The sequence below is a fragment of the Python bivittatus genome, unplaced genomic scaffold (genome assembly GCF_059951505.1).
Source record: "Python bivittatus isolate LINGU-HERP-01145 unplaced genomic scaffold, Pbiv_v1 ctg000400_np1212, whole genome shotgun sequence".
Taxonomy (NCBI): domain Eukaryota; kingdom Metazoa; phylum Chordata; class Lepidosauria; order Squamata; family Pythonidae; genus Python; species Python bivittatus.
In genome coordinates this window covers 7,610,136-7,631,366 of record NW_028277073.1, presented here as the reverse complement: position 1 = coordinate 7,631,366, position 21,231 = coordinate 7,610,136, and the positions used below count along the sequence as shown (strand labels likewise).

The following is a 21,231-nucleotide window of genomic DNA, read 5'->3' as shown; positions in this document are numbered from 1 at the left end:
CTGTATACTCTAAATCAGTGTTTCTCACGCTTGGCAACTTTAAGGTGGGTGGACTTCAACTCCCAGAATTCCCCAGTCAGCATGGCTGACTGGGGAATTCTGGGAGTTGAAGTCCACCCACCTTAAAGTTGCCAACCGTGAGAAACACTACTCTAAACTGCTTTGTTAGGCGCAGCCATTAAGGAGAAGCGTGTTGAAGCTGAGTTATCAAGAGAGACTGAAACCCAAACCACAGGAAAGTTCCCCCTAAGTGACATTCAAGGGGATGGATGCAGCCCAAATCAACTTGATTCCGACAAACATTCGCTTGGATTCACAGTATTCTATTCGCCTACGCTGCTCCGGATGAGGGTAATTAAATCGTTATTTCGCACTGCAAAGGCCTCGGTGACATTTCCAGAAAATCCATTACTGCTTACTTATTTAGGAAATAACTAAACCACGAAAAGAAAAGCGGCAAACGAAGCACTGGGAGGGCGCCCCGGACGGCCCCAGGTTGGAAAAAGGCGAGGTGAAATAGGCTGCCTATCACCTCGGGCGGGCAAGCCTTACCTTTCGGCTCTCACCTAGCGGCCGTCCAGCTTTTTGCAAGCAAACTCTAGTCTGGTAGCCCTAAACTGGGATAACGCACGGCGGTAAGGGCGACAGACCCTTCCCCGACATTACTGCTTAGAAAGCGAGAACTTTGATGCAGCTTCCCCTCCGGGGCGCACTGCTCCGGATCGATTGGGCAGCTGGCGCGCGCCTCTACCTGTTCCTATCTCTACCGTTCACGCTCCCTGTCCCTTGGCTCCCTTTGTTTACGACACCTCCTAACCCGCGCCGTAAAATAAAAGAGGGCATGGCTGGCGGGAAACCCGGGCATGCGCTGCAGAGAGGGAAGGAGTGGCGGCGGAGCCTCAGCCGCAGCCGCGCGTGCGCGCGAGCGAGTCGAACGCTGTTGCTGTTTGGCGCGAAAAAAGTAATGGGTCTGCTCGAGCTGTGCCAGGCGGCCTTCGGCGCGGGCGACCTCTACCAGGTGCTGGGCGTGAGGCGGCAGGCGTCGGCCAATGAGATCCGCCGTGGCTACCACAAGGTCTCCCTCCGGGTACACCCGGACCGCGCCGACTTGGCTGATAAGGAGCGCGCCACCCGGCATTTCCAGGTAGAGCCCAGCCGCGGGGCCGCTTTGTCTTCCGACTGAGCACCTTGGCTGTGACCGCGGAAAGAAGTCATGTTGGATCAGTACGTGGATGGGAGACCACCAGGAAATGTCAGGGCCGCAGGCTACGCTGGGAAGCTTTAAAAAAAAAGCATCCTGGAAGAAGCAGGGGCAAGCTACGCGAACATCTTCATTTGGCCGCCATAAGTTGAACTCGAGGGAAGCTTTAGTCTTGCTTAAATAGGTGACAGCCTTGGTTAACCTCAAAAGAAAGCTAAACTGGGTTGGACCTGGTGGTTAGGGAGAAGACTAGATTGGAAAGCTTAACAGCTTATCCCAGGCGCAGGTGATGGCGAGGGAAGGGACTTCTTCCCATCCTGTGCGGTACCTTGCCCGAGGCAGAGGAGTCTGGCAAGGGGAACATTCCCAGTCGTTGCTCCTCGGTGTAGCAGGAAAGGGTCCCCCGCTCCGAAAAATGGGGCAGAATATAAATCTTGGAGGTCCAGCTAGTGTGGTGATTAGCCCTGTTGCAATTCCTGCTTGGCCACTCTTTTAGCTGATATTCCCGGGCTAGGTTGGCCTGATGTAATCTCACAGGGCTGGGGCGCAGGAAAAAGCAGCGCCTTTGTGCCATTCCAAGCTTATGGCATAAAAGAGAAATATCCTAGATATGCCCAACTTGTGGTGGAATATTTTCAGACCCATAAAAGCATTCTTATTTAAGGTTTGAAGAGGAACTGTCCTCTAAGGTTTCCTGCTTGCTAATCCCACAAGTAAATTTTAAGGACTAAATTTTGGGTAGCTTATCCTGTGACCTATTTCTGACTTCTACCTGTAGTAGCTGTACCCCTGATTAAGAACCACCGTGCTATAGTGATTTCCAGGGCTCTGCCTCTCAGTCATAAGCTAAATGTAGACATTTAAGCCTCCTGACCCCTCACCTCATACAAGAAGCAAGGGGAAATATAAATTGGCTTCATCAGGAACTTTTCACAAGATGCCTGTAGTGGCCTGGCTTGCCTAATTATTACCATCCTGTGGTTTCGGTGTTTGACTTTGAATTGTGGGCTGCTTAGAGTCAAATGATTGAAGTGGCATAAAAGCGCTTGCAATAAATAAAAATGTTATTTTTATAAAAAGTTATATATCTAAAGAAAAAACAATCCATGTATTTTGAAGTTTTTGTTTTTTTTTAAGTTACTATTTTAAATTCTGCTTATTTAGGGTGGCCTTAATTTACTAAATGATAACATATTCAGTAGTAGACTTACTACTAGGAAGAATTAGGATAATATAACATCCTTTATCCTAAAATAGGCCCTTTGGAAGAGGCAAGATGAAGGGAGCAGGCGATTTACTGGATTATCGAGGTTTGTCTTGTATCTTCCTAGATCCTGGGCAAGGTGTATGAAGTATTAAGTGACAAGGAGCAGCGGGCTCTGTATGATCAGCAAGGGATTGTGGATGAGGAATCGTCTGTGCTGACCCAAGATCATAACTGGGAAGAATACTGGAGGCTGCTTTTCAAAAAAGTGGGTGTCTTCACTGGATACCAGTTATATGACTAAATTGCCAGAATTAATGTTTCCAGGATAGCATTTTGTACATCTTACTGTTGTGTAAGCTTTGTATAATACATGCATTCTATGATGGGCTTTTATCATAGCTAAAGCAGATCACTGGTTCTTTTTTCATTACTTCGTTTTTCCCTATCAGGGAAAAGCTTAGTTAATGAAGACTATAATTAAAGAGAAGCAGTTCTGATCTTTCTGGAATTGTATGTAAGTGGCAGAAATTATTAATTTTTAAATCTGTTTTTATCAAAATACAAGTAGCTTGTCAATTTTGTTCCCTTTACTCTGAACTTCAGCCTAGAAATCCTGAACTTACTAGTGAACATGTGTCTTGCATATGAACTTCCCAGGTTTAACACTGGCATCTCCAAATAGAACTGGAAAATGTTCAGCTTGAAGCTCACAGGAGCTGCTTCCAGTCAGTTGGCTACATTACTGAACTAAATAGATTGCTGATTTTACTCAAGTTAAGACTGTCTTCTCTGGTTCCAGACTCTACAGAGTATCTTTCTATTTCATAACGGCTTAGTTCAAATAAGCTTGAATAATAGGAAAAACCTTTTAAATAACTGAATTTAGGATTGGAAATAAGTATTTCTAACTTGAGCTTGTTAAAAATGTTTATGGAATTTAACTTTCTTTAATCAACTAGATAACTGTAAAAGATATTGAAGATTTTGAAAAGAAATACAAAGATTCCGCAGAAGAGCTGGAGGACATTAAAGCAGCATATGAAGACTTTAAAGGCAATATGGGCAAAATTATGAACTCTGTGCTATGTGTTGATTATACAGATGAGCCAAGAATAAGAAAGATTATTCAACATGCCATTGATTCTGGAGAACTTCCATCTTATAAGTCCTTTGTAAATGAGTCTAAGAGAAAGATAAATGCAAGGAAAAGGAAGGTATGTTTAACTGGTGATAAGATTTATTAATAAAGCTTGTAACACATGGCATTAAATATATCTACATTAAATATATACCTGTTAAATATTTAAATATATATCAGTGTAATATGTAATAGTAAATATATATATAAGGGACATTCAATATATATCAGTGTTTTTAGCATTCAGCATTTATCTTTACATCATTACCCTCATGTTTTTAAATCAAGGTAGAATTGTTGAGGGTGACTAATCCCATTATCTTTTGTATTGTCTTTTTTCCTAATGATTTTTAGAAAGTAAAGGTAGAGCATAATTAATTTAAAATTAGTAGTCAATAAATCCTTACATGTACAGAATATAAATGTGTGTTTATTTGAAGATTACTAAAACAGTAATTAAGGTTTTGGACTTATTCCTGGGGATTCAGGTCCAGGTCCTCACTCTATCATAAGTTTGTGTATGACTTTGGCTACCTTGACTCACAGAATTGTTACTGTGGGAATATTTCCTTAAATGTTAAGTAAATTGCAGCTGATGATGTTGATTTGGAAACAAATTTATAGTTCATTTCAATATTGTTACTGTTTCAGGCAGAACAAGAAGCTAAAGAGGCAGAAGAATCCAGAGAAAAAATGGGGCTCGGTGAAGGAGATGATGATCTGAAAGTACTAATTCAAGTAAGGTTATGGAAAGATGCTTAAAGAGCTTTGAAAAAATATTTTCTAAACTGAGTGAAGATGTCATAAAATGTCAAAATAAAATTTAGTATACAGTGATTCACATTGGGACAAAGAATTTTACTTCTTGATATATGGTAGGGGTTCTGAATTGAGCTGTAACCTTCTTATACAAAGCATAGCAACAACCCCCTGGTAATCAGCTTCTGATCTTTTAGCATATCTAACTAACAGGCATCTTGACTGTAGTGGCTCATAGGTGTTGTAGTTTCTTCCCTTATAATTCTTGAACAATATTTTTTATTCTTTCAACAATCTTATTTTAATTCTGCATACATTATTTTAAATACGTTAACATATATTATACTATTGTACAGCTTCTGAATTATTTTGATGAATTGTACACCCTCTTCTCATTTAGTGATGGCAATGTTCCATTAACTTTATCATTAAAGTAAACGGTAGCTAAGCGAACATGTGACTGAAATGCTGTGCCATCTCAGATAAAGTTTTCTCATGTAGTATGCCAGCGTTACTCTCACTCTGGCATGCGTTGTTATCAGGTGCAAAAATTTGGTCGTGTGTGCATTGGTCAGAAAATTAATTTTTTAGTATTGTTTATTACCATATTTGCAAATGGTCGCTGAGGTAGTTGCTAAATGAGGAGTGGCTGTAATGCCTTTTATAATATAGGTAGTCCTCGAGTTACAATGGTAATTGGGACTGGAATTTCCATCACTAAGAGATGTGGTCATAAAGCGTGATGTCATGTGATTGTATCGCTTAGCAATGGCAATCACAGCACTCCCTATTGCCATCGTTAACTGAATTCCACTGGTCATTAGCCAAGAACCCACCCCAATCCAAGCCATTCCGGGCTTGGTCCCTCCCAGCCCCAAACCTCGGTTCATTGGCGGTAAGGGACTGTCTCCACTTCAGCATCCGGTAACTGCCTATTCCACCCCTTCTCTGCCCTTTTGGCTGCCCTGCACCCTGCCTTTTGAGGGGCAGCAAGCAACTCAAGAAGCCCCTGAGCCACAGTGCAAAGCCAGAGCTGCTCCTGGAAGCCTCAGCTGCCCCAGCAGCGTGGCAGAAAGCTGCAGCACCCTGGGAAACCACAGCCCAGTCCCAACCGCAGTCGCTCACACCACCCTGCCCTCTGCTGCCCCAGCTGACCTTTGCCATCTTCTTGCTCCCGCTGCTGACGAGGCTGCCCACCCTGGCCCTTTGCAAGGCAGCTGCTGGTCATGCAAGGCTGTCTTCCCGAGGTCTCTCAGGAAACTGCTGTGCATGATCTGGGGAAGAAAGTCTTGTGCAGCCAGTGGTTAACTCGCGAAGGGCCAGGCTGGGCATGCTTCGTCAGCAGCAGGAGCAAGAAGACAGTGAAGGTCAGCCAGGGCGGCAGGGGCCATGGAATGCAGAGGACAAAAAGGCATAGATGGGAAGGTATGCAGGTGGGGGGAATTGAAGCGTCCCTGTGATTGTAAGTGCAGGTGGGCTGCCAAGCACCAAAATGTTGACCATGGGGGCGCTGTAGTGGCTGTAACTTCAGGGACTGGTCATAAATCCCTTCATTCAATACCACCGTAACTTCAAACAGCCGCTGAATGAATGGTCGTTAAGCAAGGACTACCTGTAGAAGCTAGTAAAATATTTTTTAACATATTTAACCAACCTGTTTTTATTCCATTTAACAGAGCAGAGTTGATAGTCGAAAAAAGGAAATGGATGATTTTCTGGCTCAGATGGAAGCAAAGTATGGAAACAAATCCAAAAAAGGAGGAAAGAAAACAACAGCTAAAAAATGACTGATTTTATAAATGTTCTTCATTTACCACTAATACAGTACACCTTCAGCAATTAACTGATGTAAAACAAAAAATACTATGAAAATGCTATAGGATTTTAGGTACAATTAACAAATTTCCAGTAAAATAGCTTTGAACACTTGGAAGAGAAGCCCTTCTGTACAGAAAACTTGATCAAAACCTTACTATACTATATTTATGTAGAATAATATTGTTCATATGTAGAGTTGAATGTAAATCCCTCTTTAAAATTAAAAAAATAAACTTAAACTTAAATGTATTTTTCAGAAGTATACTAAAAACATTATTGTAGGTGAAACTTACAGATATTTGGAAACACTTCTTTGAAATAAAATATTAAGTCAACTTTTCACAGATACAATAGATAAACTATTATCACAATACTACCTGTATACATAAGAACTATATATTAATATTTCTGACAACTCTACAAACCAATTTCATCAATGCTGCATGAACTGAAATTTTAATGTTAACATAGCAAGATAGAGATCTGGGGGAAAACATTTCTTAAAAGCAATTAATATGCAGATATATCAGTGCTTGTGACAATTCTTTGAATTCTCTGGATATATTTGATGTAAAGAAGAGTGTGCATTTTCATTCTGGCTTATATAGGATTACAGATGGGGATCAGTCTTTCAGTATCTTACCTCTAAAATTCCACTCTGGAAGAGATGTTAGCTGTGGCAAAACCCATTTCCAACTGGCTTGCCATGCTCAAACCCAAATTGGCTGGGACAGGAAATGTGTGTATGTATGTGTGTCTGTCTCTCTCTCACACACATCACATCTCAACCAACATCCTGTTATAAATGTGCCAAATCGTTCACGGGAACCCTTGCCCTGCTTTCGTACTCCTCAATTACAGCCCCCAGCCTCTATAGGTTAGCCTGCCTGGCCTAAGGGCAGGTGGGTAGATTGCTCCCTCCCAGGCAGTTAAGTAACTTGTAATCTGGGAAATGTGTATTCACCTGTCAGTAATCTAGTCAATCTAGTTCTTTTCACTCACACAGTAAATGCCCAGCAAGCTTGATAAATTACAAACACAAGGCAAAACTTACTGTTAAGATAATCACTGCAGGCTGAGAGCAACATAGGAGTAAGCTGTTCTAAAAGCAAAGAAGGCACTGGCAGACTGCATAATCAACAGATCAGCTGCTCAAAATGAAGTCAGCTTTCCAAAATACAGCAAGTGTGAGCATTTGCATTACAATTCCAATGACACGTACTGCTTTGAACATAGAGATTCATCTGATTTTTAAACAGAATCAGTTAATTAAATTTATTATGGCCGCCCAATCTAAAAGACTGGGTTGTCTACAACATCAGAATATATAATGGCAGCAAAACATGACAGCTCAGATTAAAAAAACCATAATCAAAAAATATGACAGGAGCTCCACAAATACACTAACCCCTGGCCTGGGAACAGAAGAAATGGAGAAACATCAAATATGGAGAGGAAAACAAGAGGGTTTACGTGCATAGATCCAATTGTCCTACAGTCCCAGGGCTGTAATCAATCTGATGGCACTAATTGAATTTCAATGGCAAGATTTTCTAACCTTTGAGAGACAGGAAGCACAAAAACAGTTTTGATAAATTCTAAAAAACAGACATTCTTCCATTTCTTAAGAGAGTATCTGCATCCATGATGTTCCTCAACCAGCTGCACCGTTACCCCATCCACAGTAGCTTTTAGCTAAAGAAGTGCAGTGCAATTCATAGGCAGCAAAAGATTTATGGCTTAGTGCATTGTATGAAACCCAGTCTGACTTCCTCAGGAAACTATAGTTGAAAGAGTGGGTTAGTATTGTGCATGAACTTCGCCATTCTCTTACTGTCCCTTAGTGGAAAAAAAAATCAGCTTTTATTTCTTGATAGGAGACGCAATTCTGCTTTATCATGTCATTCAGGCAGTTTGGTCTTCCTAAGCAAACTGATGCATATGTTTGTGTGTGAGGAGTGAAATAAACCAGCATGCACAGCTCAGAAAAGGGAGTTTAGGGATCAAAATGAGGAAAACTGCAAGCGAGAACTTGATAAAATCCAAAAAGACTACCACTAAATAATGTGATCTATGCCCAGTTTTCCTGTTCTGGTCTTGAAGTAAAAGGAAGCCTCCAGAAATGCCATGAAATAACCCCCATAACATGTTCTTGCCCATAACATTTTCTAACTAGGATATGGCAACAGAGGAAGAAGGGAAGAAGAAACAGGGGGAAATAGCTTGATTATTTGCTGTAGAACACAAAGCTATTTTTTTTTTTTTTTTGGTTAGGCATGACTGGGGAGGTCAGGCCTTCTTCAGGAGATCTGAGAGGGCAGCTTATCCTGCTGCTTTATTGCATGGGAGGCACAATCCCAACAGATGGAAATGCCCTGATGGTTCTAGCAGAAAATTAGACAATATTGATGTAGTTACTAAAGGAGCAAACTTGAGTAAGGGTATGAAGAGTCCCAAACATTCTTTAACCATGTTCATATGTAACATTACATTAAAGAGATCGAATATATTTGAGGGGTCACCTCTTCCCAATCACATCTACCCATCCCATCAGGTCTGGCAGGAAGGGCATGTTAGGGACCCCATCCACGAAGGAATGTCATTTGATGGGTCCCAGGAGGAGAGTCTTTTCTGCTGCGGCACCTGCCCTTTGGAGCATCATTCCCCCTGAGGTCTGATTGGCCCCAACCTTGCTGGCCTTCTAGAAGGGTCTGAAAACATGGCTTTGCCATCTGGCCTGGGGATCTGGTAACACGGAGCCTACAAAGTGGCTGTGTTGCTAGGGAAATTAAGTGTGTGCTCCTGCAAACTATGGTTTGTTTTTTAATAATTTTAAATTATTTTTGTTATGTTTTTGGTTATTTTGTTGCATTGTTTTGTGTTTTTAACTTTGTATGCTGCTCAGAGTCACATAAGTGAGATGGGTGGGTATATAAATTTACCAAATAAATAAACGCTAACTTTTCTGGGTGTCCCTGAGCTAGCTGTTCTCAGCCTGCCCTGTTACACAGGGTTGCCATGAAGTTAAAACTACATAGCACACTTATCCACATTGAGCTCTTTGGTGAAAAAAAAAAATAGAATGAAAAATATAAAAATATTCTGGAAATTAGTTTCAAGAAGTCACCATTTCTAAATCCAGGAGATAGGCCCCAACCATGATATTTAATTTCAACTCAAATACAATCTAGAAAATATTTTTATTTGCATAGAAAAGATACTCCATTTTACAACTTAATAAGACTCTTTCCCTATCTTGGATCTTTTACATCTCTCACATGGTATCAGGGAAAATGCAAAGTTACCTTTACTTTACATATAGCTTCAGCAGTTAATGGCTGACAATTACTAGTTCATCTTACTAGTCAGTCTTTGTTGAATTACATTAAAATTATATTAGACATTAAACACAATATTCAGTGTTGCTATGCTTTATCTATTTCTAAATTAACATATCTCACCAGGCTTGTCTCCTACAAAATGTAGAAAGTATTATCTCTTCCCAAAGAGAAAACCCTAAATGGTTGAATTTGACTGCACGGTGAAAAAATTTCTTATAGGTTTTCACCAAACTTTCTCATTTACTTAAAAGAGATATTATGTATTGAGTGCAGTTGAAGAATACACAACCAAAGCAGTTCCTTACAATCTTAGCCAAAGTTAAGTTATTAAAGTGGTTAAACATGTATGGATTTAATTGGGAAATAATGGTATCCTCCATTTAAATATATTAATAAATTCAAATATACTGTGTTTAATCCTGGCCACCTTTCAAATATCAGCTTTTTCCAAATATGTGAATATGTGAACTAGCAATGACAACCTTCAACTGTCTAAACATTTAGGGAAACTACTGGAAGTGCAGGCCAAGCAATAATCAAATTTAATACCATTATAAATGATATTGCTAAGCATATTGCTATTAAGTATCAATAACTAGCAAGTCATTGAATCTTAACCAATATTGCCACTGCGTCCTTAAGCCAGACATTTTGTAACAGAACATACCAACAGTATGATACTGGAGTTCAACAGAACACAAACTTTTAGTGCCCCATAAAATAGCATGACAGTTCTGCTGGCACAAAATTCCAATACAACAGTCTTTGGCAGTTGTTATACAAAAATAAGACTCTTGTAAAGAAAGATTTCAGATTCTTCTGTAAACGGATTTGATATTGCTGTAGTTGAATACTTCTTTTAAAAGCTTCAGTAGATTCTCCCTCATCTTGGAGATGGATGGCTCTTTCTCCTAATGTCTTACAATCCCTGTCTACTTCTTGATCCAGTTCGACTGTGAGTTCTTACAGAACCATATAACTGAAGACCTACTAAGCAAGAATGAGATAAGGCTTGAAAGCAACTATACAACTCAAGTCTACTTTGTACCTGTAAAAAACTTCATTACTGCCTGCAAGACATTGAGACAATAAATCTGTTGTAGATTCTTCAAGAATGCATCTGTATCACCTCTTGGGCAAGTGCACATCTTGCATGAACCAAGTCAGAGTGGAAAATCATGTAGGTTTCTCTGCAAAATTACATGGTTGCATTTTGTCAAGAATTAAAACCAGACCCGGTTGTGTTTGAATAAGAATCGTTTCAGATATTAAGGTTCTATTGATTGAGCTAAGTCTAACTATCATCTGTCAGTGGCTTTATTCTTTCAAGTGGCATAACCCAGCAGGATGGGTTACGATTTGTCTTTCTGAAATCACCTTGATAGGATTTGGCTGCTATCATCTTTTGTTAGACTGAATGAGTTGGAACAAACCCTGGAGTGTATCCTGAATTATCAAAACGGTAAAATAAGATTTAAAATGTTATTCCAGATTAATAAATAAACTCTAGGCAAAAATGACAAAACACATTTCAAAAAATGCCAAATGTTTTATGACTTGCAACCAAACAGATGATGTACATTTCCAAATCTGTTTCTTTACTTCTTACCCTGTGGAGGATGATCTTCTTTGTCCTCCTCATCTTCATCAAGAAAATGACCAAGAGGCTGATGGTGGAAAGAATTAATATAGGAAGAGCTAGATATCCCTAAACTGGCTCCCATTACACCTACATTGACAGGATCTGTAGAATAATAAAGATTTCAAATTAAAGATTTTAATAAAAGTGGCTGTGTTAGTTGCTCTACATTAAACAGTCATTTATAATTGAATAAGTATTCAATCATCAACATACCTGTACCAGCAGATCCTTTACTATTTCGTGGCTGATTAGCATAATCAATAACAGTGCAAGAACGACGATATTGTGATTCTGGCTAAAAAGTTCAAATAAAATTATTATATCACGTCCTGGACCAAATCATACAAGCCCAACATATACAGCAGACATAATCATGCTGCAGAATTCAGCAGAAACTTCTTGGTTCCCACCCATCGTTACTGCACATAGTATTCACTGAGGTCGGTCTACAAGTTTTTCTCTAAAGGGAACACATATGTATTTATTTGGATGCAAGTAAATCTCTCTGCTTGATCTAGGACCTTTCCTGGTAAGTTCCAGAGATATATTTGTACTTCAGCCAACATATTTTCCCTTTAGACCTCCAACAACCTATGTATCTTGGTATTTTCCTGAGAGGTCCCAAAAAGAAGGAACTTTGTATTCTAGTATGAATGCAATTTTGATACACCTTACCCAAAATGCATGTGATGTATTAGGCCTGGAGAAACTGTCAGGTAATAAAAATCTCTCATGTACTGGTTGATGGTTAATTTCATCTGCTATTGCACTACGAGCCCGACTAGCATTTCCCCAGGATTTCTGCAACATAACAAAAGAGAATTGGTTTTATAACTAGAAGAGCTATTTAAAAGTTTGGAAATAAGCATTGAATATATAGAGCAGTTCTAGCTCCCAGATGCCTGGCTGAAGAGAGGATACATAGGAATATTTCATGCAACTTTCCTACCAGTTCCCTAAGTCTGGATTTAACCTAAAATCTAGAATTTGGGATACAGCTGTTGTGGTTATCTGTCTACTACCTTTGCCCAGGTTCAGTGACACCTACAAAGTTTAGAAGGTCTTATTTAAGAGATATTATATTTCCATATAGAAAGAGAAAAGTTGAAAGTTTCTGTACACATAATGCAAATGTTGTCATGAGTCACAGCAATCAGCCTCACTGGACAGTTGAGATGAACTCTACCTAATTCACAAACAATATCAACATTGTTCAGTTTCTAGATCATTTACCTCCTACAGCATCTCTCAAGGATTGTGCATCCCATTATTGTAGATTCTTATTAGCATATTTCAATGAGTTATTTGTACAAAAACCTGAAAGCTACTAATGGAAAATTCCCTTCCATAAGTCCATGGAGGCAGCTTAGAGAAAAGCCTTACATTATGGGCATTATGCCGGTGGTAGCATCTAACTGTCTGACTCCAGAATCAGTCGCTACCATACTCTGTTCATGCAAACTTTACGTATAGTAAACAAAACTAAAAACTGTTCTCTAGGCTCAAATACCTCTTTCCACCAAACTCTTATTCAGAAAGTTAATCATTTATTTTTCAGAAGTTAGGATGGGGAAGAAGACCTGACCAATAGAAAATAGGTGTGCTGGGAGATGGGCTTTGTCAACCCGACTAGTGCAGTTTTCCCTGCAGAAAGCCACCACCAGTGGCATTCCTCTCAACAATAATGCAGATAATATATATGATGGTATGTGGGAAAGACCCTGGGAGACTGAGCCAAGAAATGCTGCCAAGGGAACGGTCAGATAAGAGACAGCATAGCTTGCAACTGGATAGTGGGCGGGGCAAGATGCTCAGAAGGTACCCTCAATTATCACAATATATGACATTGAAACAGGACATTCTGGAAGTCTGGGATGTGCTTTAGTTTTGCTGAATCTAAATCTACTTCATTTTACAACAGTCCTGGAGCAGGCACCTTAGCTATGTCACTCTGGAACTATTCTGGCTATTTACTGTGTCCTCTCTCTACTGTTTTCAATGGGGAAATTAAAAAAAAAAAAAGCCAGACTGAAATACCTAGCAAACCCAGACTTTTTGCCCTGAGTTAAGTAAGCCATCTGGGTTCAAGATAAAGCACTCAAGATCTGTAAGAGTAGTAATCAATGATTTAGACAATTTAGCATAAACAGTTAGAAGAAAGAGCAGCCTTTACTCTTCCTTGATCAACCCAATGCTTGTTTGTGCTTCTAGGCCAGTGTTTCTAAACCTTGGCAATTTTAAGATGTATGAACTTCAACCCCCAGAATTCTGCACTTAGCATGGCTAAGTCCACACATCTTACAGTTGCCAAATTTGAGAAACACTGTTCTACACTGACACACACAAGTACTGCTGGCCTTCCAGAAGCCTTGAAGACTTGGCTTCTCTCTCAGGCATTAGGGCCAGGATACTTTATTTATTCATTTATTTTAATGGCTTTTAATTAATAACAAAAAAGAAAAAAAAAGAGCAAAACACAATGCTAATAATGATGGAGATACATACAACTGTCAAAGAGAAAAAAAACATAAAAAGTGCTTTACAAAAAAGTGAAACAAGTACAAGAAAAAAAACAGTATGTCATTATAATATAAACAGTTACAATTTTACATACACTTATCTCATGCAAATATTATTCAAGTACGCATATATTTCTAATACATTTATTTGACTATTTTTTTTTCCTACTGTATTTTGTATAAATGAATCCCATACTTCATTATACTTGTCCATACAAAGTCTACGTCTATAGGCAATCAGCTCATAAGTGGCAAGCGCAATCAGGTCTTCAATTCATTGACTAAATGGGGCCATACATTTACCTTTCCAATACTGTAGTATCAGTCTTTTAGCCATAGTAAGAGCACAGAGATCCATTTACGTTATCCAGTTGTCAAGTTCCACGTACTTGGTATGTAATTCAAAAGAATATTATCCTCTGAAAATTTTGGCTTTTGTCACACAGTCACATTTATATGGTCCACTACTTTCTCCCCAAAATTAGTAAGTATAGGGAATTGTAAAAACATGTGTTTTAAAGAAGCAGCCTGGCCTGTGTGTGTTTTAGTTTATGCTTTCTGAAAACTTTTTAGCCATATGTTGTTGAAAAATTTTGCAGGGTGCCTCAACTATGTTTTTAAATGATGGCTGTTGTTATGTGATTTAATTTTTCTATTCACCACCCAAAGTTACACTGGTTGAGGTGAACCACCACATAAATATATTTAATAAATAAACAAATAAATACACCCACAAACTCAAAACAAATCACTGTTTTGTATTTACAGTATATGTGGGGCAGAGTTTTAATTTTAAAATGTTATGTTCTAAAGATTTTTTTTAACTGGAGACAATCTACAGGTGAAGCATGAAACTAAAAATTAAAAAAAAGCAGCTGACTTACCATTTGTTTTTGGAATGCTACATGTTCTGTCCCTTCTATGGTACTAATAGGAGGCAGGAGATTATTTCTGCTTAATGGCATTGGAGAAGTTGATGACAGCTGCTCATTTGCAGCAGAGCTGGAAAAAAAAAACAGCAATTACTACAAACTGTCCAGTTCTACTAGAAATGGCAAGGCTGACATGAACTTCTTTATATGATAAATTAAGTACTATATGAAATGCAAATTGAAGCAGTATTTGCCTGATGGCCTGGGAGCTGATGAGACTAAGCAAGTAGTAAACTCCACATTAGGTGCATTCCAGTGGAGATGAGAAATGGAGAGCCTACCATGATTTTATCAAGGTTTCTTTCTAGTATTACATTAAATTGTAATACAAAATGGTCATAACCAATTTTCCCCCTAACGTAAGAACAAAATTATATGTAAAAAGCATAATGATCATTTATCTACAGCAGTGTTTCTGAACCTTGGCAACTTTAAGATGTGTGGAGTTGAAGTCCACTCATCTTAAAGTTATCAAGGCTGAGAAACACTGCTCTACAGGAAACTTAGCACCCTCATTTTTAATTTCATAACTAAGTAATGACATGGTTGCTTTTACTTATTTGATTTCTATCTTGCCCTTTGTTCAGAGCAGAAGACGATATACACAGCGCTTCCTCCTCCTAGTTTTCTAAACAATAATAATCCCGTGTGGTATGTTTTGCTGAAAGAGAGACTGGTCCAAAGTCACTAAGTTAACCTCTGTAGCTAAGGAGATACTTGAACCTGGGTCACCCTGGTACCAATTCCTCTCTTCCAATTCACTTCAAAATGCTACCCTACAGACATGGCTCAAGTTACAGTCACATTTCCCCCCTTTTTTCCTAGATTTTTAATCTGGTTGCCTGATCAGTAATTCTTGGAATATGGAAAGCTTACAATTATTTTGTAGATCTTCAACTGGCCTAATAAAAGTAATGCCTCAATATTGATTGTTAGTTTTTATTCCTAAGGTCAATACAGCTACTATTTTCTCATGTTTGATTGTCTGTTCATCTGCCTCATTTCTGATTTCCACAAATCTTGATTCCATAATGGGTTTTGTTATGGTTTTTATTGTTTTTAATGTTTTTTAATTATATTTGCTGGGGGGGGGTTGGCTCTATTTGGTATCATTTTGTGTTTTATAACTTTGTGCCATTCAGGGTCACGTCTGTGAGATGGGCAGCTACATACATTTACCAGATCAATCAATCAATAATACTAGGAGAGGAAGGGATTCAATTAATTTTATGTATCAACATACAGTCGAGTTCCCCTGATGACTTCATCTATGGGTCTTGGGGTTCCTGAGCGAGAATGGCTGGCATTGATAGGATGCAGGATACGTGGTGGTGGGTTACGCCTTCTAGCAGACTGTGCAGAATAGGACAGCGAAGATGTACTGAGCTCAAGGGGACGATTTGGCCGAGCTCTGGTTGACAAGATAGAACTGGATCCTGGTCTCAGAAGCAATCTTTCATCGTAATCTCTAAAACCAAGAGAGAGAGAAACAGCACAAGAATATAATGAACTATTAATCAACTTTCATACTATTTGGGTAAATTATCTAGATATAGGATGAAAACTGTCTATCATTACAAATTAATCATCTTTCTGCTCCATGAAGCATACAGGTGTAAACTGCTGACAAATTTTGTTCTGTTCAAACTAAGACAGTATTACAAGCAAAAAGATGTTAATCAGAGCCTATTCTGGCTTAGCTACCATGACACTGACCCATTACATATTAACTAAAAAATTTAAAATCTTATTGAGTTCAGTGTATGTTGAGATGTCACTTGTTGAGATGGGCGGCCATACAAATTGAAATACACAGACACACAGACATACACGCCCACTCATGCATACATACATACACATACAAATTGTTTGTTTGTTTCAAAATAACATCAGTAAGTTTGTTCCACAGGTTTGCTCAAGAAACAGCACTCTGCTCCTAGCCAGGAGTGGAAAACTGTCAGTTCCACCTACGCTTAATGGATATCCACAAAAATCTAATGTATACACATTTTTACAAAGTTGATGAAAAATTATTTATGATGTCGGATATTTTCTATTTTTGGATTAGTGAGACTGAATGGTGGTGTTTACTGTTCATGGTTTCTGTTTTATGGCATACCAAGTAGCAAAGCCTACCTGATGTTGGCTGATCATAAAGCTAAGCAACATCAAACCTAGCTGGAGCTTGGATGGAAGATCACCAAGAAACCCCAAGTTATAGACAAGACTGGAAAGTTGACATAACATCCTAGAAGACAACCATGATAACTCCCTTCTGTATTGTTGCCAAGAAAACTATATGGGTACATCCATATAGCCACCAGGAATCAAGCCTGATGCAAGGGAATCCTTATCTTTACATGATCTCTTACCATTTTATCCCTGTATTTAAATTTTAGCTACTGTTACTTATAACCATCTAGTTATATTTTAATCAACTATCTTTATTAAAGCATATTATAAATAAGGATCCCAATTCTATAACATAATAAATCATGTGTTTAAACTAAACCATCTCACATTCTTACTGGTTTAGTACAATCTAATATAAAAAGGCTTTAAAATTAGACAAGTTTTAACTAGTTACCTGACTAATTATTTGCAGATGTATTCTACTTCCATAGGATGCAAGAAGAAAAAATATTCAAAGGTCAACTCTAAAATTGACCTCTGTCTGAACAAAAATCGAACTCTGAATACTTCAGATTCATCTCTATAATTGGAAAGCCAACTTTACGCAGAACAAACACATTCTTGTTAAAACTTACAATATTTTGTCCATCAAGGGCAAGTTCCTTTGATGCAAGGGAATCCCATGAATTACCATCAAGCCATTCAAATTACGTTGTGGGCCAGCACTTGTACTTTGAGAAATATTTACCTGTAGATTACAAGAAATTAAATTAGGTCACAATTAAACAACAACAACAACAAAAGTTCGTTCCCAGTGGCCATTTTTACTAAAAAGGGTAAGAAAAGACGACATTATTTTTTATACTTGTAAAGCAACTGTTCCCAAATATCACGCAATAAGCCACAAAGATAGACAGAAAATGCTTTCATTTTGGAAGAAATAAATAATATTTATAATAAATGAAGTTTTATAATAAAACTTCACAAACAAGGCACTAATTTATCTGAAGCATTTAAGTAAATGTAACATAAATGAATAGTTTAAGCTCAGATTTTTTATGCCACCTTTGTAAGTAAATACTATAATAAAACCGTTAAGTTCTACTCTGTAAGTACTCTCAGCTCAATCCCAAGAATGGGCATTTGACAAGCAACTGGGGCTGGCTGTATCCGCCTTTTGAGTACCATACTGTATGATAAGGTATACATGAGGACTGTATGGGAAATGAAAGAGAAAGAATTAAAAAAGGAAACAAGCTGAATTAAAGAGATCAAACACAAATTGGATACAATACTATTACAGGATCTACTCACATGCAGAGTATGCACAGCAAGAATTAGAATCTATTTTAAAAACCATGTGGGTTAACTTTAAATTAGAGAAATCACATTCCTCTCTGATCTCTGTTAGGCTGGGTAGTATCAGAGTTAACATCTCCTATGGTTAATCAAAATCTCACATAGTACTCTTAAAGAAACTAAATGCTTGTATTCCAACTCTGTATACTTCAATCTTCTCAAAATATAAAAAAAGAACATTTTCAACACAAGAAAAAGAATTCTAAAAGTTGGGATAATGCATGACAAAAAGAACGTTTTGGAAGGACAGTTTGTCAAGGCATTGCAAATTCTACTGTTTAGGCAATAAGCATGACAACTATCATTGCCTAAATGAGACATCATTTCGTGTCTCAGCTCTGGTACAAACCATGATACTTATTAAACTTACCAGATTTGAAGGGATAGAGGGCATCTTGGTCTGTGGCATTCGAGGTAATACCAAAGGCAAAGGTTCAAACTGCATAAAAGGACTTCCTGAATCTGTCCTGTTTGCCTCTACAGAAATGACATTCTTCTCATCATCTACCAATATCCAAACAAATGACAACAGTAGGCATTATTTGACTGAGATCCTCATAAGCAAGATTTTCAGATATTAAGATATTTAATTGCTTAAAGAGCTACAGCAATGCTTGATCGATTTAACACTTGATAATTTAATACTTATTTAATACTTGATAATTTAACAAGTATCAATAGATTTTAAAAAATTAAATATAGCATGATATTCTTGGTAAATTTGATTTGGAATCAATAATGCACTAAGTATTTTTATAGTTACTTTTTTCAAAGCCCCCTATTATGAGAAGTTGTAAGAACACAGCCGCTTACAAAATGAAATAATGAGATCTCAAGGGTACAACATAGGTTCCTTCTCATATTTTAAGCACCTAATCCAGACCTTCACAGAAACAGCTAGGGCGTACGCTAAATGGAATCTGCGTTTTCTTTCTAGTCCCAAACAAACGCATCTCATTCCAGAAGTTCTTCTGAAACGTTCCAGCTGGGGCACGATTCAGCAGAAACAAAACCCAGACTGCACGTGTGGTTTTGTTCTTCAGCTGAAATGAAACCTCCAAGGATCCCGGAATGATTTCACAAGCGGGTTGGACAAGTCTGTTGTGAGTCGCTCCCTCTTTCTCTCCCAGCATATTTCATCCTCTGATCTCCAGTGCCTGCCTCCCTCCTCGCTTTACTTTCCTGCTTCCCCTCAGTTGCCACTATCAAAGCCCCATCATGGGATATCCCACTGGCCTTCCTACCCACCCCCATTTTCCTAGCACCTCTTCTCCTTTCTGTCTCCTCAGCCACTACCACCAGTGTCCCAGCACAGCATATCCCACTAGTGTGCTCACCCCCTTCTCTTCCCAGAGCCTTCCTTTCCCTCCATCTTGCCTCCATCACCAATATCCTTGGCTTTTTCCCACTCTTCCCACACCCGAAACACTTTGGTCCAGAACAACCTCATTTTAGTTCAAATCCAGAACAAAGCAGCCCCATTTCATTCCGTATCCAGGCCAAACTTTCATGTTTTGGTTCAGCTGTAAACCACTCAAAAGCAGCTGCTCAATATATGGAATGATTTGTGCATAAATTTGTGCACATCCCTAGAAGCACCTGTTTACTTTCATAAGAGAACTATTTCTTGCAGGTTGACACTACAGACATTTTATGTAATTCTGGCAGAGGTAGAACAAGGGTGACAAGAGTTTGAAGATAGGCTCCAGTTAGATTTGACATCTGGGATTCAAAATGTAACACTACCCTGCTTTGTGAGCAGAACCATCTTCAAAGGAAAATGCAGAGACAGTTCTAGCCCAATAAAAGTTTAGAAGGATGGTAAATAAATAAAATGAATTTGACAAGCATAGCTTAAAACATTAATACTAAGCATTATTAGAGATAAGAAAGGCCCAAATATAGCATCAGAAAGCCCAATACTGTTGTAACAGCTGTTGAACACTGTCAAATACCTTCTTAAAATATGATTTACTGTATTCAAACTGTATTCAGGCCCATGAGATATTACAAAAGCACATACTTACTAATGCTATATTTGTATTAAAAGTACATTTTGGGAAAGAGCTTTGGAAGAGACATCCATTATACAGATAAAATTGCAGCCTAAAGACAAACCTGAGGTTGGACCTTCCCAGTGTCTGCAGATTAACTGCTCCATATAGCCTAAGACTTCGCTCCACACATCATCAAATACAAAGGAAAGAACAGCATCTCTCATGCAGCATGATGGCGAGATTGGAGGAAACCCTAATTTCCGTCTGTCTGGTGAAAGTCCCATTTTCCATTCATGCAACTCTTCTTCCCTTTGAAAAAAGCATGTAAATATTACAGCTGTTCAATACTTAAACTATTGACTTACAGGTTCCCACAGAGCTTCATCTTGTCCCTAAGTCTGTTTAGTATCTACATGAAACTGCTAGCGGGGGGTCATTTGGATCTTTAGAGTGAGATGGTGTTAGTAAACTGATGACACCTAATTCTACTGCTGGGGCAGGGTTATGATGGCAATGAAGCAGCAATTTCCTTGCTTTGCTCCTTATATTTTATCTGTTTTTACAAACAGCTTAGCTATACATCCTTAATTTTTATCCTGTTTTATATAATAAAGACATTCTCTGTGAGAGATATTTAAATCTAAACCCCAAGCCCCTAAAATGTCATAAAGTTTTCAGGTACGATATGTCAACACTGAAGCAATGGGGAAGAAGAAGAAATGCAACAGGACAAGTCCAGGCTCACAGACTCTACTTAAGTCAACAAAGTAGCCAAAAATTGATGACTACACGATGGTCGAAAACTGTGAGTAAAAATAGTAACAAATCCTCTCCATTCTATCTCTACCTCTAATAGTTATGATATATTGAATTGGGATTTGGAAACAGAAACTGAAAAACAACTATTAGAGCTCTTGTCTACTTTACATGAGGGATCAATCCATCTGATTGAATCCCTGCCTTTATTAGCCTCCCACGCTGTTAATACATCTCTAATGGGGGAAGAGCAAGTTACGCAATCACCAAAGGAAAACATAACAGGCTTTGTTGCTAGACAATATCTACTGCCCCTTACCATCCAATTCCAACAAAGCAATTGAATGGTGAATTTCAGTATTGGTTTCCCAGTGAGGAAAACCAAACTGTTCCAAGTTAAGTCAGAAATAATGCAGGTAAATAAGCAAG

The 21,231-nt window shown here is 38.5% G+C and overlaps 2 protein-coding genes across 4 annotated transcripts in view; one reads left to right on the top strand and one right to left on the bottom strand.

The window, feature by feature from the left end:
- Nucleotides 1-864: 864 nt before the first annotated feature.
- Nucleotides 865-6,353, top strand: DNAJC9 (DnaJ heat shock protein family (Hsp40) member C9). The gene is made up of 5 exons (XM_007424873.3): nucleotides 865-1,144; nucleotides 2,533-2,673; nucleotides 3,368-3,622; nucleotides 4,198-4,284; nucleotides 5,982-6,353. The coding sequence occupies exons 1-5, from the start codon at nucleotides 965-967 to the stop codon at nucleotides 6,090-6,092; spliced, it is 774 nt and encodes a 257-aa protein (XP_007424935.1). The 5' UTR covers nucleotides 865-964; the 3' UTR covers nucleotides 6,093-6,353.
- Nucleotides 6,354-6,419: 66 nt separating this feature from the next.
- The window catches only part of FAM149B1 (family with sequence similarity 149 member B1), a 21,378-nt gene continuing 6,566 nt past the window's right edge, over nucleotides 6,420-21,231 (bottom strand). Inside the window, exons 7-15 of one of the 3 annotated variants that reach the window (XM_025164552.2) lie at nucleotides 20,168-20,355; nucleotides 18,420-18,553; nucleotides 17,326-17,438; nucleotides 15,801-16,025; nucleotides 14,510-14,627; nucleotides 11,782-11,907; nucleotides 11,320-11,401; nucleotides 11,074-11,208; nucleotides 6,420-10,654 (exon numbers count right to left, since the gene is read on the bottom strand). In XM_025164552.2, coding sequence (XP_025020320.1) covers nucleotides 10,641-10,654; nucleotides 11,074-11,208; nucleotides 11,320-11,401; nucleotides 11,782-11,907; nucleotides 14,510-14,627; nucleotides 15,801-16,025; nucleotides 17,326-17,438; nucleotides 18,420-18,553; nucleotides 20,168-20,355 — 1,135 coding nt within the window. In that variant the 3' untranslated portion in view covers nucleotides 6,420-10,640. The remainder of the gene's footprint in view (nucleotides 10,655-11,073; nucleotides 11,209-11,319; nucleotides 11,402-11,781; nucleotides 11,908-14,509; nucleotides 14,628-15,800; nucleotides 16,026-17,325; nucleotides 17,439-18,419; nucleotides 18,554-20,167; nucleotides 20,356-21,231) is intronic. The other 2 variants (XM_007424871.3, XM_007424872.3) reach the window with 2 other exon arrangements.